General features: G+C 40.8%; 2 protein-coding genes across 4 annotated transcripts in view; one reads left to right on the top strand and one right to left on the bottom strand.

The window, feature by feature from the left end:
• Window positions 1-13438, bottom strand: part of LOC111862900 — a 54110-nt gene extending 40672 nt beyond the window's left edge. For 2 of the 3 annotated variants that reach the window (XM_023848710.2, XM_023848712.2), the window contains exon 1: window positions 13229-13436. The gene's annotated coding sequence lies outside the window, so the exon portion shown is untranslated. Of the gene's footprint in view, window positions 1-13228 lie in introns of all 3 variants that reach the window. The other variant, XM_023848713.2, reaches the window with a different exon arrangement.
• On the top strand, window positions 5350-9891 carry LOC111862884. The gene is made up of 4 exons (XM_033750841.1): window positions 5350-5413; window positions 6475-6618; window positions 8145-8237; window positions 9542-9891. Exons 1-4 carry the CDS (start codon window positions 5350-5352, stop codon window positions 9826-9828), a joined length of 588 nt encoding a protein of 195 aa, XP_033606732.1. The 3' UTR covers window positions 9829-9891.
• Window positions 13439-13755: the final 317 nt, after the last annotated feature.

Consider the following 13755-nt stretch of genomic DNA (forward strand, 5'->3'; position numbering starts at 1 on the left):
TACAGGGGTGGCTTTTATTATTATTATTATTACTCGTATTATTATTATTATTATTGGAGGGGTGGGTTTCCCCATGCACCGCGACTAATAGTCTATTGTACGTCCCCTTGGCAGTGGTTCCCGATACTTCCCCATCTACCGGAGGCATTGGAGGCCGGGTTTGAACCCGCGTACCTTGAGTCATGAGGTGAGAACGTTACCCCTAGACTACGGAGGCCGCTAGGGGTAGCTTTACTTCTTTTTACCTTTTACATAGCATTATCGAAACAATCATATTACAGAAGTAAAGTCAGAATCAGTTACATGAAGGTAAGCACATCCGTTCAGTAGTGTAGGACGCCATTTTCGCAAATGACGTTGTCCGACTGAACTTTAGCTTTTCTATACACAAGCGCATCAGAGTTGGAACAAATGATCCTACAAATGAATACTTAAATATGTAGTCTGTCCTTTCATAAAGACTCTGTAAAGGTAAACATAAAGCTACCTCTGTAACAGGCCGTGGAGGCCCATACGGTTGTGAGACGTCGAGGTTCCCACATTTTCTAGACAATCGGGTCACAGATAGCGGTAAGGTTGTCAGCCTTACGCGCCGGCCGCCCTTTACCTCCCAGATAGATTCCTGGGACTCATTTCTGTTGGAGGCTAATGCGTTTACGCTAATTTACGTAGCCAATTGTATTTATTCGCGTCATTAGCTGAAGAAATAACACTATAGAATTCTTTTAGCATTCGATTCACTGATGTGATATGTCAAATCAGTGAATCAAATGCCAAAAGAATTCTATAATGTCAGTTCTTCAGCTAATGACGCGAATAGATACAACTTGCTACATAAATTAGCATAAAAGCATGATTACAGTTCAAACAATACCCCGGATAATCACAGATACATCTGCATATGTGTGTGCACATAAACATTCACTAACTCCATGGAGCTGAGCCCTTTTCGAGACGCCTCCAGTCACGCAGCTTCTCAAAAACTTCCCAGCATTTTATGGTACGTGAAGATTTATTGCCGTGTTCACAATAGTCCTCCACCGTTTCCCTATCCTGAACCAAATCAATCCAATCCATACCACTCGATCCTATCTAAGATCCATTCTAATAGTATCCAACCACCTACGTCTTGGTCTTCCCAGTGGTCTATTCCCTTCTGGCTTTCCCACAAATATCCTATATGCATTCGTCCTCTCCCCATTCGTGCTACATGCCGTACTTATCTCATCCTCCTTGACTTGATCATTCTGCTTGTAATTATACTTGGAGAAGAGTACAAGTTATGAAGCTCTTCATTATGTAGTTTTCTCCAACCTCCTGTCACTTCATCTCTCTTTGGTCCAAATATTCTCCTCAACACCCTGTTCTCAAACACCCTCAGTCTATGTTCCTCCCTTAAAGTCAGAGAGAAAGTTTCACACCCATACAGAACTACAGGCAAAATTATAGTTTTGTGTATTCTAATTTTTATGTTTTTGGACAGCAGACGAGAAGACAAAAGGTTCTGGACTAATGGCAGCAAGCATTACCCGAGTTCAATCTCCTTTTAATTTCCTCCTGAATCAGGTTTTGATTTGTTATAGTCGTTCCCAAATATCTGAACTGCGCCACATTTTTAAAACATTTGTTTTCTATATTTATGTCATGATTTTGCCCGGCATTTTGGTGACGAGACAGTAACATATACTTAGTTTTCTCTGTGTTTACTTCTAGATCAACCTCCTTACAACCTCAGTTAACTGTCCCTGCTTTTCTTCATGCTATCTATGTTATGTCGCAGTAGTCACATCATCATACACCAGGAGCTGACATGTTCCATTTTAGTCCCATCTGGTTTTCCTGGACCTTCTTAATGGCATATTCTAAAGCAAAGTTGAAAAGCAGTGGCGATAAAGCATCTACTTGTTCTGGACCATTCTGCATACGAAAATTATCGAACGAATATTTACCTATGCGTACTTTTTGTTTTATTTTATGTACTGACAGCGGTGACTATATTTGTGGTTCTGATGGTCTGTAGTTCGATACATGTTTACCGACGTTTCAGAGGAACATGCTGCCTCCATCTCCTTGATGGAAACTGTTATGATTTCCGTTAGTTACGTAATGCCACTGCATGAGCCAAGCAAGCAGGCATCCCAGAACATATTCATAATATTCCTAAATTCACAACTGGCTTGAGGCTGAAGTGAATGATCGGCATCACGCCCCGACCTCTTTGCCCTCGGAGAAAGAACACTCTGTATTTATTGGGTAGGAAACTGGAGAAATCCGGAATCGTTCTGGATCCAACGAAGAGAGGAACATGTAATGCCCCTACCGGTAATCGAATCGGTTGTGCAGTCATTACATACGTGCCGGTTCCTTGCACGTACAGGAGAAGGAACAAAACAAGAAGAAAGTGAGGCCGCGCAGCTGCTTCTGAGGGAAGCAGCTTCCCACAATCTCGGCCACGGCACACTGTGCTCGTGCCACATGAGGCCAGTTGTTGACCGACTGCGCGGCCTGCCGTTCACAAGGTAAGTGGCTAACTCTCATAGAGGATCCACTTATGGATCCGAATGGAAGGATAACGGCACACAACAGGGTCTGTAAGTCGTTATGAGCTGTAGTGCATTGCTTTAACAACGATAACCTGAAATTATATGTGAGTTACCATTTAAACATCTTACTTCATTACGCTTTCAACGCCAGTTGTTATTAACTCAGCCTCCATAGTCAAAAATGGGGTGGGGGGAACTTTAGGCATACATGGCCATGGATTTAATAACTTCTGAAAGAATTTGCAGTTTTTTACGCTACCCAGTAAGACGTTAATGATGTTTTTGACATCATGATATTTAACGTTACTAACATGGCCACCTCTGTGGTCTAGTAGTCAGAGTTTCTGGCTAAAGATCCAGAGGTCCCGGGTTCGATTCCCGGCGCTACCAGATTTTCTCAGACATAGTGGGTCTGGAAAGGCGTCCACTCAGCCTCCTGAAGATAATTGAAGAGTTACGTGAATGGAAAAATAGCGGCTCCGGTTTACAGCACCGAGAGTAACAGCCGTAGGAATCCGTTGCGCTGATCAAGCGACGCCCTCTATCCGCTAACGTTGGCACTAACTTCTCCGACAAGCGGCGGTCGCTCGGTCGGTACAGTTCGCTTGCAGACTAAAAGCCGCGGAGTTTAGTTTTTTAGTTTTAACATAGCAATACAGCGAAACATTCAGATGGAAGAAACATTATCGCCATTGGATTAGATTTCGAAAAGTCAGGTCTGCATTTTATGCGAAAGATTTGGGGCTCTTACTATTTTGAGTGTGAATATTACTTGTCGTCTCGATGTCCTCGAGAAGAATCCCTGCTAACCTAAAGACGGGGGCAGCATTTTCCTTCGAAATACTGGTAAGAATCTACCAAACTACATAGCGTCATAACCTGGAAGGCAGTAATTTTTATATATTGTATAGACTTTCAAATTTCTTGGCATACGACTCATGTTAACACACTTCTGTCAACATAACAGCCTGTATTTCACGACGATGACTCTACTGAATGTAGATCACAAACACATTGACATAAAATGTATGGCAAATTTTTCTGTGGTGAGGTGGTTTGAATATGCATAATGGGGAGCCTCATAACTTGTACTCTTCTCCAAGCATAATTAGAATGATCAAGTCAAGGAGGATGAGGTGGGCAGGGCATGTAACACGAATGGGGGAGACGAGGAATACTTATAGGATATTGATGGGAAAGCCAGAAGGAAAGAGACCATTGGAAAGACTAAGGCGTAGGTGGGTGGACAATATTAAAATGGATCTTAGAGAGATAAGATGGGATGGTATTGATTGGATTAATCTGGCTCAGGATAGGGACCAGTGGAGGGCTCTTGTGAACACGGTATCGAACCTTCGGGTTCCATAAAATGCTGGGAAATTCTTGAGTAGCTGCAGAACTGGCAGCTCCTCCAGAAGGGCTCAGCTCCATCAGTAAGTAAAGTACGTGTAAGTAAGTAAGTAAGGTTGTTTGAATATTTGCATGTATGAAGTGAAACTTATTAGAAATAATACATCTGATCCTAAAATGTATTAATATCAGTCGTATACCGCGAAAAGTTTAGGAGAATTTCGCATTCACTGACCCGGTATTTCGCCTGTCCGCGATCCATGATTCAACTACGGGCATCAAAAGGCCTATCATACATTCTAATTTATCATTTTCGAGAAACTATGCATGAAAATTCTAGGTCTTCCAATCAAAATATTTTCAGGAAACTGATATTAACGACACAAGCACAGCCAGTATACAAATTTCTATTATTTAATGTAAAATTTTACGGTAATATAATTTTAACCTTTTCGCTGCGTATTATTTCCTTGCATTTTCCCTAAAATAATACAATTTTTAGTTTAGAGATAAGAAGGAAACAAATTCATTTTCATGGTCCAGCGAATGAAGTCGAATGACGCAACAGAAGGAAGTGATTATGTCTCGACGTGGACAAAATGGGACCCGTACTGCATGAGCACGGCACTAGATGCTTGTGAGACTTCAGTGAGGTTAAGAAAGGCATGGAAACAGCATGGAGATCGCGCATGTCACACTGAGAAATACCAACGTTGGAGGCGGTACCTTTACCGAAACGTTGGTCCTATTTCCTCCGAAACATCGGTTAACACAAAATCTACATGGCGCCACATCCTAGAAGACTGCTTTCTTCATAGTCACTGCCGTGAAAACCTCAACTCTTATACAGTTACACTGTTTGTTTTGCAAATTTTTCTGATTGCTTGGAGTATTATAACGTTTTTGCATTACCTAGGAAAAAAATTACCCTCAGTTACCGCTTCACTGACTTACGGGAGTCTTCGCTTACTGTTTTAGTCGAACATTTGAATAAGCAAATGGCAGAGTTATATTTGGCATAATTATTTGTTTAATTTTAAAACGATTAATTTTTGATAACGAGTTAGATAAGTCTGCCGAAAACAAAATCGAAAGGGTTCTCCATGGAGTTGTGTTTTCGTGGTATTTACCACAAAGTTTCGTAACATTAAACTCAGTTAGTTAAATGATTCGAGGCCTTTCGTTAACTGGGTAGGATTTAGCGAACTGTCGGACAGACATGTGCATTATAAGGAAGCGGTCCCGCTGTCTCACTAATATAAGAATATTTTCTGCTACGATGGAGTCCAGTAAATAAGCTGTAAAATATAAATTTTGGAACGAAATTTGAGGGAGTGGAAGCCTAGACTTCTCTAATGAAGGTCTCTGTGATAGACTGCAGTAGATTCGAATGTGTGAAATCTCCATTCTTCATTTCAGGCACATGCACCACAATATTCCTTATTATCCCGGAAAAATGCTGAGTAACCTGCTTTTTCTGCTTCTTCTGCATTTAGGCGCCACGACGAAGGAACCCCAAGGTAGGTTGTCTCAGCTTTCAGCAGACTACATTACTGTTATGTTCCTGCGTTTCCTACAATCATTTGAAAGACTAAGAATTCCGAATCCTACATATCTCATAACTGGGAATTCAGAATTAAAAATACAGAGAAACAAACGCATAGTATGTAGCCATAAAAACACTGCATACACTGACAAAACCAAAGGGTGTCTCGACCTCCACATGTCCACCTTTGTCCAATCCGGCAGAGTTCATAGCTGCGTGAAGTGTGTGCAGCCGAATCGCCGTGTCAAGGTCTCGCAACGGGCGGTGTCGTCGGCCACAAGCCTCCGCACAATTCGATATTAAGATCCAGGGAACTTTTAGGCCACACCACACGTCAGACAACTGTTATCACAAAGGTTGTTCGTGATCTCTATCCGACCTTCCACAGGACTGCCAATACAGTATTCTGGAATTGGCCACCACTGACTACAACTTGTGCTTTCAAGGTCTCTTGATGAGATTGGGCATGAATATAGTTCGACGCTGAATAAGAGCAGCGTATAACTGCAGCTGTTGCATTATGACCCTGCTGCTTATCAACGAGGATGTGTTTACTGAGCGGTCGTTGCCTAGCAGCGACTCTACATGCTGCAGTGCGACAGGAGCCAGAACAGCCATAGCGGAGGGCTTGTTGAGAGCGCAGGACATCTGACCCGCACGCTTGCCTCTTCAGGATATGACGTACCATTGAGGTTTTCACGAAGCACACGCCTACATGCAGAAGCTAAACAATTTATAATATTTCATACGCAGAAAATGAAACCCCCACATCACAATACTAACGTAATCTAACCACACAACCTAAACGAATCCAAATTACCGAACCTTTATCGAGGTTTATGAGAACAAAATACGTATGAAGAGAACAACCCCATATTTAAATATCTTGGGAACAAATACAAGCCAAAAAAAAAAAAAAAAAAAANGTATTTTTTGCCTGCTTTCCACAGTAGGCTTATGTGATCCTTATCCTGTCTGTGTGTCTGCGTATCCTCCCATCAACTTTTGAATGCCTGAACCAATCTTATGATGCAGTTGTAGCAACGGACAACAGTTTGTCGCCCCCAGAGGTCACAGCGGTGCGAGCAGTGTCTTCCCCATGCGCGTGCCTAGAGGGTCAGTGTAGCTGTTGCACAGGATTCATCTTAGGACAACTGGGATATGAAATTAAGCAGAGAGGTAAGTGCGTGAAATAATATTATTTGTCCCTGTGAGGAGCTGAAACGGCTTCTCGTGGTCCTCTTAAGGTTCGGCCACACAGAGCGCTAGGCTATGTTCGCTACGTACGCTACGCACGCTGTGTACACTCTGCGACGCAGCTAACATAGGGAACATAGCGTACGTAGCGTACGGAAGTCTGTGGCCAGTCACATTGGCAATAAAGGGAGATATTTTTCTGTTCGTATAGCGAACATAGCGTACGTAGTAGCGCTCTGTGTGGCCGAACCTTTAGTAAGCACTCAATCAGTAATGTGGCTCATTACGTCAGTTTAAAAGCTCTGCTCCAAAAACGCAGATTATATAACGTCATATGAGACAAGGAATGCGAGTGGGTAAGAATTTGGAAGGTCATGGTTGTAGCCTATTTCAGTCCTACAGTCCTACATCAGCAGGACTTCATGTCAGGAATTGGGAGCAGGGTGTAAAGCAGTTTAATAGAGAAAAAAAGAAGCATTTTTAAGCCGATCCTAAATTGTTGTAAACGCGATTCAGTTCCTGAAATGCTATGTTCTTTATAATACCAGACGATGGACGAGGTCCGAAAACTCAGTAATCCCGAATAAAAATATTTTAATTTTTTTGCGAAAGAGGAATTAGTTCATGTGTGTTCCGTTCCTCAGACACTTCTATTGTTTCAGTCGTTAGTATTGCTAGGTTGTCTGTCCATCCCCTGTTTCGCCGAAATCCATATTGTTTCTGATTACTTTCAAGCCACCAGCATATGCGCACGTTTATTATCCATTCTAATGCCTTGCACACTGATGATTCCATGCATATAGGTCTTACATTCGTTTTGCCGTTTCTACTGATAAAGAACATAATATTTTTTCAGGCACCTGGGAACACTCTTGCTCTTAAAATATCGTTATAAATCTCTAACAAGTTTTCTAAAGTTTCACCTGCCAAACTGCGAATTCTATCCAGTCCCGGGCTCGATCGGACTCTGAGGTTTCTAATTGCGAAGTGGAGTTCTTGAATTCTGCACTCTGTGTCCAGGAATGGATCCTGATTATCGCGATCGAATGCCGGTGTTTGCATCGGGTTATCGGCCCCCAAGCATAGCTTTTCAAAAGCCCTTTTGGCGGATATAACTAGTTCCTCTTTGTATTCATGTTCCATTTCCATCTTTTCATTCTATCCCAAATGTACCATGGATTTGTGAATTTATCTAGTCCCTCGCAGAAAGTTCCCCGATTCTCGCGTTGGAAAAACATGTAGACTTTGGCTGGTGCTGCCATCTGTGTAAGATATTCTTTACTCTGATGTCCGTTCCTGTTTGAAACCAAAAATGAGTCAACCTCGACGCTTAATACAGCGGCACTTCACCACTGTATCGAGCTACATTTGACTTTAGGCTCCGATGGCGTTAAGCCCATATAATAATAGGCTATTTGGCGTTGAGGTGATAAGATGTCGGTTATGAAACAGAAGTGTTTCATATGGCTGAATGTCTCTTCATCTAAGTACTACCTGTTGCTTTACAGGATGCATGAATCTGACGTATGAACCAGATGACTTCGCGTTCACAGTTGTTTTATCGATCAACGATAGAGTGCTCTACAAGAATACACTGTCTGGTGAGTATCTCCAACGATAGAGTGCTCTATAAGAATACACTGCCTGGTATCTCCAACGATAGAGTGCTCTATAAGAACACATTGTCTGGTGAGTATCTCCAACGATAGAGTGCTCCACATGAACACACTGTCTGGTATCTCCAACGACAGTGCTCTACAAGAACACACTGTCTGGTGAGTATCTCCAACGATAGACTGCTCTACAAAAATACACTGTCTGGTGAGTATCTCCAATGATAGAGTGCTCTACAAAAACACACTGTCTGGTGAGTATCTCAGGCAGGGCTTCAGAAATAGAGTTGCCTGTTTGTGGTGGGAAAATTAAAAAAGACACAAACTGTTGTAGGAAACGTATTGTTGTCTGCTGACGAATTCATTTCAATTGGCCATTAAATATAAGTTGAATTTCTGGGGCCCTTGTTTCAAGCCTCCAGAATTATACGTATATATTTCTCTCCAAATCATCTCTGAGGATACTCCATACCTTGAATACGTAACCTTGTGGAAGAAGGAAACTCTCTATGTCGCTATCTGATGATACACTCTCAAAATATTTAGACACATTACAACTTACTCAGATCAGTAGTGTAGCGTTTCATTAATTCTGGTTGGATTTATAGTTTCTTCAACTACCAATCTAGACTAAGATTCTTATTATTAAACTCCAATTAAAGTTTAGTTTATTCTCCATTTAACAGTATTTTGATCCAAGTAACTGAGTGTCCATGCATGGGGATATCTCTGTTTCTGTAATGCAACTTTCCGTACTATAACACTTAAAATGTATAACTTCGCCTGAAATTTTGTTATGGTCATGAAGCTTGGATTTTCATTCTGAGGGAAGATCATAGGTTGAAGGTATCTTAGAATGAAGAGCTGAGGAGAATGCATGGGCCTAAGGAAGAAAACTTAAGAGTGGGATAGAGAATATTACATAAAGAAGAGCTTAAGTTTTCTGTTCTTCACGTGATAATGTTCGGGTGATGAACTCAAGGACGTGTGGCAGGTGGGTAAATTAAAAATACGTGCAGAATTTTGATCAGAGAAGTGAAGGAAAGAAATTTCCTTGGCATGGATTGGAGACAAAATTAAAAAAACAAAAAACAGAGCAACAGATGCGAAGGGATAATAGATTGGACAAAACTGGTTCAGTACAGCACCCAATGACGGATTTTGTGAACAGGGAAATGTTTTCTTGACCAGACAAGTAATTATCAACCTTCCCGAGGAACACAGCGTGCTGTATTTTGTTCGTTTGATTTTGTAATGATCTGCATGGTTCAATAACGAAATCATGTTGGCAGGCAAGAACCCGAGGCCTGTGTGTGTCTCTGTGCCCAGAGTACCCAGTATCAAGTTGTGTGCTGTGTTCAGCAATGTGTACTTCGCTGGCAGAAACCTGCACATGTGTATTGACATGGAGGGTCGGTGGTTGGGAACGACACTATTCCAAGTGTCTTACGACTGCATCCGAATAGGTGCTAATGGTATTGCTCTACTGAAGCCCGAGGATGATGGTGGCCTCCCTCATGTAACTTATGTCACTGGAGAAGAAGAGGACTATGATGACATGGAGGAGGATGACGTGTGAAACACTGTCACATATACTGCGAGGAAATATTACGAAGGAGAGTCAGTAAATAGGTCACAAATAGAAGTAAAAGAGCTATAATGGATGTAATAGGGTTTCTATGTGTATCACTGGGAAACAGCAGAGTCCAAAGTAGCAGACACACATGCACGTGCTCAGAGGCTGGATTCAGTAGTCAAAATGGCTACTGTGTTTGAGGAATGTACTAACGAAGAGCATCGTTGATGTGCATTTTTTGTGGGCAAAAGGACTCAATGCAAAGGATATTCATAAAGAAATGTTTCCTGTTTATGGTGGAAAGTGTTTATCGCATAAATGGTTGGCAAACATTTCACTGATGATGAAGAAGTTGAATCGGAGGTGCGGAAGCGGTTGAGACAACAGTCAATAGACTTCTATGCTACGGTTTCGAGGTACCGGTAAAGCAATGGGACATGTGTATCAATGTTGGTGGAGGATATGTTGAGAAATTTATGTTTTCCCCAATTTCAAATATCACATTTTTTAAGTTTTATATCCATTTGTTACCTATTTACTGATTCCTTCGTATCAGTTTCCAAGATGTATAACGTTAATAAATATTTTATTTATTATGGGTATTTTTCATTCATGTACACACAAATTCCGTTATTTTTTCTTGTAAGTATGGCTGAAAAATATTTCTCAGAATGTACACACAATGTGAAAAGTGAGGGTGCATTTTGTTTAATTAACTAATTAAGTACTGTGACACGGGAGAGAGGTATAGCTCCAATGATGCTTACCTTTGGGACTAGATAGAAATTAATGGTTAACTACAGGCACCGAATGCTTTACAACTGACAAAAGGCCCCAGCTGCCATTAGACAGGAACCTAGGTGCACCCCAGAGAAGGTGTGAGATACAAAGGTGAAGAAACAATCACGGGAACAGAAGCCTACTTCTCCGGCTGTCCATTCTGCAGTCTAGTCATTAATTCTCTAGACTGACTGGGCTACCCGGGTCATACAGTCATTCCCATGTAGCTCAGAAATGAGAGGTAAGGAGACATCCCGGAGATAATGTACAACGAATTCTAGTATGCATCAGTTCAGAAGGGGTTGATGTGGTGGTACTACTACCACCAGACCAAGATGTAGAAGGCTCAGAGTTTCCCAAGCTCAGTGTATAGTTATGCATAGGCCTCAAAGCGCAATTAGGTGGCTTCATCAGTAAGTGTATAAGAAGCATGTTCATTAAAATTACATTAAAAATGAGCCAAAAATCATTTGGGACTTATAAGATTGAGCCTTAACGACCTAATCCTACAAATTTCAAGACGGTGACAAATTTTAACCAAACTGGGGATAGTCTATATGTCGTATAAATGTAAACAAATGAATTAATCGTAAAATCAGGAGTGGTTCTTACGGTTAATAAGACATCAAATCGACATCCATAAATCTTTGCTATATCCTCAAAATTAGCTTGTTCAGTCTAAAAATCAATCTACAGTTATGCCAGACTGTATTCATATTTCATTTAGACTGGACAATTTAATTATCATTTGACATAAGACCATAATTATCTTTCTTAGCTTATGTCAATCAATAGTGAAGAAGAGAAAACAAATATTTCAACTTCAAGTAAATATTCATTGCACCATTAATCCCTAGACCAACTATATCACCAACACTTTTTGTTAGTTTCTCAAGTAATTTTATCTGAAAAGGTAATTCTACAAGAAAGCAAATTCTTCAGTTGTTTCAAAAATTTCTGGGACCCCAGTAACCATCCACCATCCACAAAAATCACATAAAACTACTTCATACTGAACATAAGCCTGTGTGTACAACATCAAAACAAGGTTCTTACTCACAGATACGTGTACAACCAACACTACAGAATACTTGAAACATTAAGTATCGATTAGAAAAGTTCAGGAGTTTTAATCAATTGCAACCAAATTCAGCTACAATTGAGAGCCTAATTTTAACTAAGTTTCAGCAACATTTCAAAACAAAAATGCTAAAAAATAATACAGTGCAACAATTACGTTAGTAATTTCATTGATGATGACCTTATAAGGTTGAAACCTGTTGTAAAATAGACATCGACAGTACATGACAACGCAGCACACCAACAATCTATGAAGAAGACTTCAAAATTGCCCCTCTGAATTCCAAGAAAATCTCCCATAAGGCAAGACCACGAGATATTAGATGCCTTATGCAAGAATAGAAGACTGAGGAGTTATGTAATGGCTGCCCCTTAAAATGATGCAGGATGTGGGCTTTCAAATATTATGTATTCTTTCAGCTAGCCATAAGGTCAAGGACGTACTCGTACATGAATATGATAAGGTTATGATATCGACTGCCTCTGTGGTCTAGTGGTCAGAGTTCCTGCCTACAGATCCAGAGGTCTGGGATTCGATTTTCTGAGAAGTAGTGGGTCTGGAACGGAATCCACTCAGCCTCGTGAGGATAATTGAGGAGCCATTCAAGGAAATCGCGGCTCCGGTCTACAAAAACCGAGATTAACGGCCGTGGGGATCCATTGCGCTGATCACGCGACACCCTCTATCCGCAAAAGTTGGCACTAACTTTGCCGACAAGCGGCGGTCACTCGGTCAGTATAGTTCGCTTGTGGACTACAGGCCACGGAGATTGTTTTGCTTTTGTTTTATGATGACAGCAGATACCACAGCCTCTGGAACGTACCATATCACCTAGAACTCCATATTGCGTGACACAGCACCTAGACCCCTCGGCCTAATTGCCCCAAGAGGTGATGATTAACTGCTGTGTAAGATTTATGACAAATGTATTCTATGTAAGATTTGAGGTTTTCGCAGCGGCGACTATGAAAAATGCCGTCTTCTGGGATATGGCGCCCTGTAGATATTGTGTAAATCAGTGTCCAGTGTGCAGTGTATCCTGAATGTTTTAACTAGGTTATCTAAAAGTGGCCTGATTTTGTATAGTCTCTCTGCTTCACCATCCAGGGTGGAATTATCGCTGTAATACCAAAAATTCCAAGTTTGCTCAAATCTGTTTATGCTCATTAGCTTGCCAAAACCTGGAGTTTCAATTGATTTACTGGTGCTTCAGTAATCGCTAGTTTTATCACTGTTAACATTGCCCATCAAAATGATTATTGCAAGAAATTTCTTCCTATCTGTAATGCTAACATCTTTCCACGCCAAAGACTGGGGAGTTTCTGTATTTGTCTGAATTTTGGGCATGATATAAATCTGACTACACTACAAGAATTTGTAGAAAATTACTCCCAAGAAGTGGTTCACTATTTCCGAAATACTGGTAGGATTATCATGTGTAAATGTCAGACCACTGTTACCTAAAAACTGGTCTGAACTTATTAAATCATCATTTTTTGAACAACTATGATCATCATCAGTGTTTATATCTGAATTACTCACCACTGCCTTTCTGTGACGTTGTGGGTCCAAAATCCTCATTACTACTTTCACGTTCACTTTGAGCATCTGACGACCGAGCTGCATGCAATACTTGCATAATTTCATCGTCTAGTACGGTCTAGGTCTAGTAGGCCTTACCTACAGCGGAATGTCATCTTGAAACTAGACTTGACGGAAGGTAGAACAGCAAGAACTACGATATATTGTAAAATAAACAAAAGACTGTAAAAGAAAACCAAAGTGTACATAGACATCTAGAAACATTCTAATCAACGGATACATAGTTAGAAGTTGAATAAACCTCCGTTAGATGGTAGACGGTAACTATGGAAGTGCAACAAACATTGCTGCACCAATTATTTGCAGTATACACAGATTTAAGTCAATATATATATTAACAATCGTGGGACCACAGCTGTTATAGAATAATATTGGATATTAGAATGTGCTACAGAAGGCCGGATGGGCATTGCCCAGGCCTCTTTAGTATTTACATTTTTTCTTACAATTAAAAAAAACAAACATTG

This window comes from Cryptotermes secundus, unplaced genomic scaffold (assembly GCF_002891405.2).
Source record: "Cryptotermes secundus unplaced genomic scaffold, Csec_1.0 scaffold528, whole genome shotgun sequence".
Taxonomy (NCBI): domain Eukaryota; kingdom Metazoa; phylum Arthropoda; class Insecta; order Blattodea; family Kalotermitidae; genus Cryptotermes; species Cryptotermes secundus.

What these genes read in the sequence shown, in the direction of transcription:
- LOC111862884 (XM_033750841.1), top strand. Translation starts at nt 5,350, where the DNA reads ATGCTGAGTAACCTGCTTTTTCTGCTTCTTCTGCATTTAGGCGCCACG. An exon ending in ATATGAAATTAAGCAGAGAG is followed by an intron (nt 6,619 to 8,144) that starts GTAAGTGCGTGA and finishes GTTGCTTTACAG; the next exon opens with GATGCATGAATCTGACGTAT. An exon ending in CTACAAGAATACACTGTCTG is followed by an intron (nt 8,238 to 9,541) that starts GTGAGTATCTCC and finishes TCATGTTGGCAG; the next exon opens with GCAAGAACCCGAGGCCTGTG.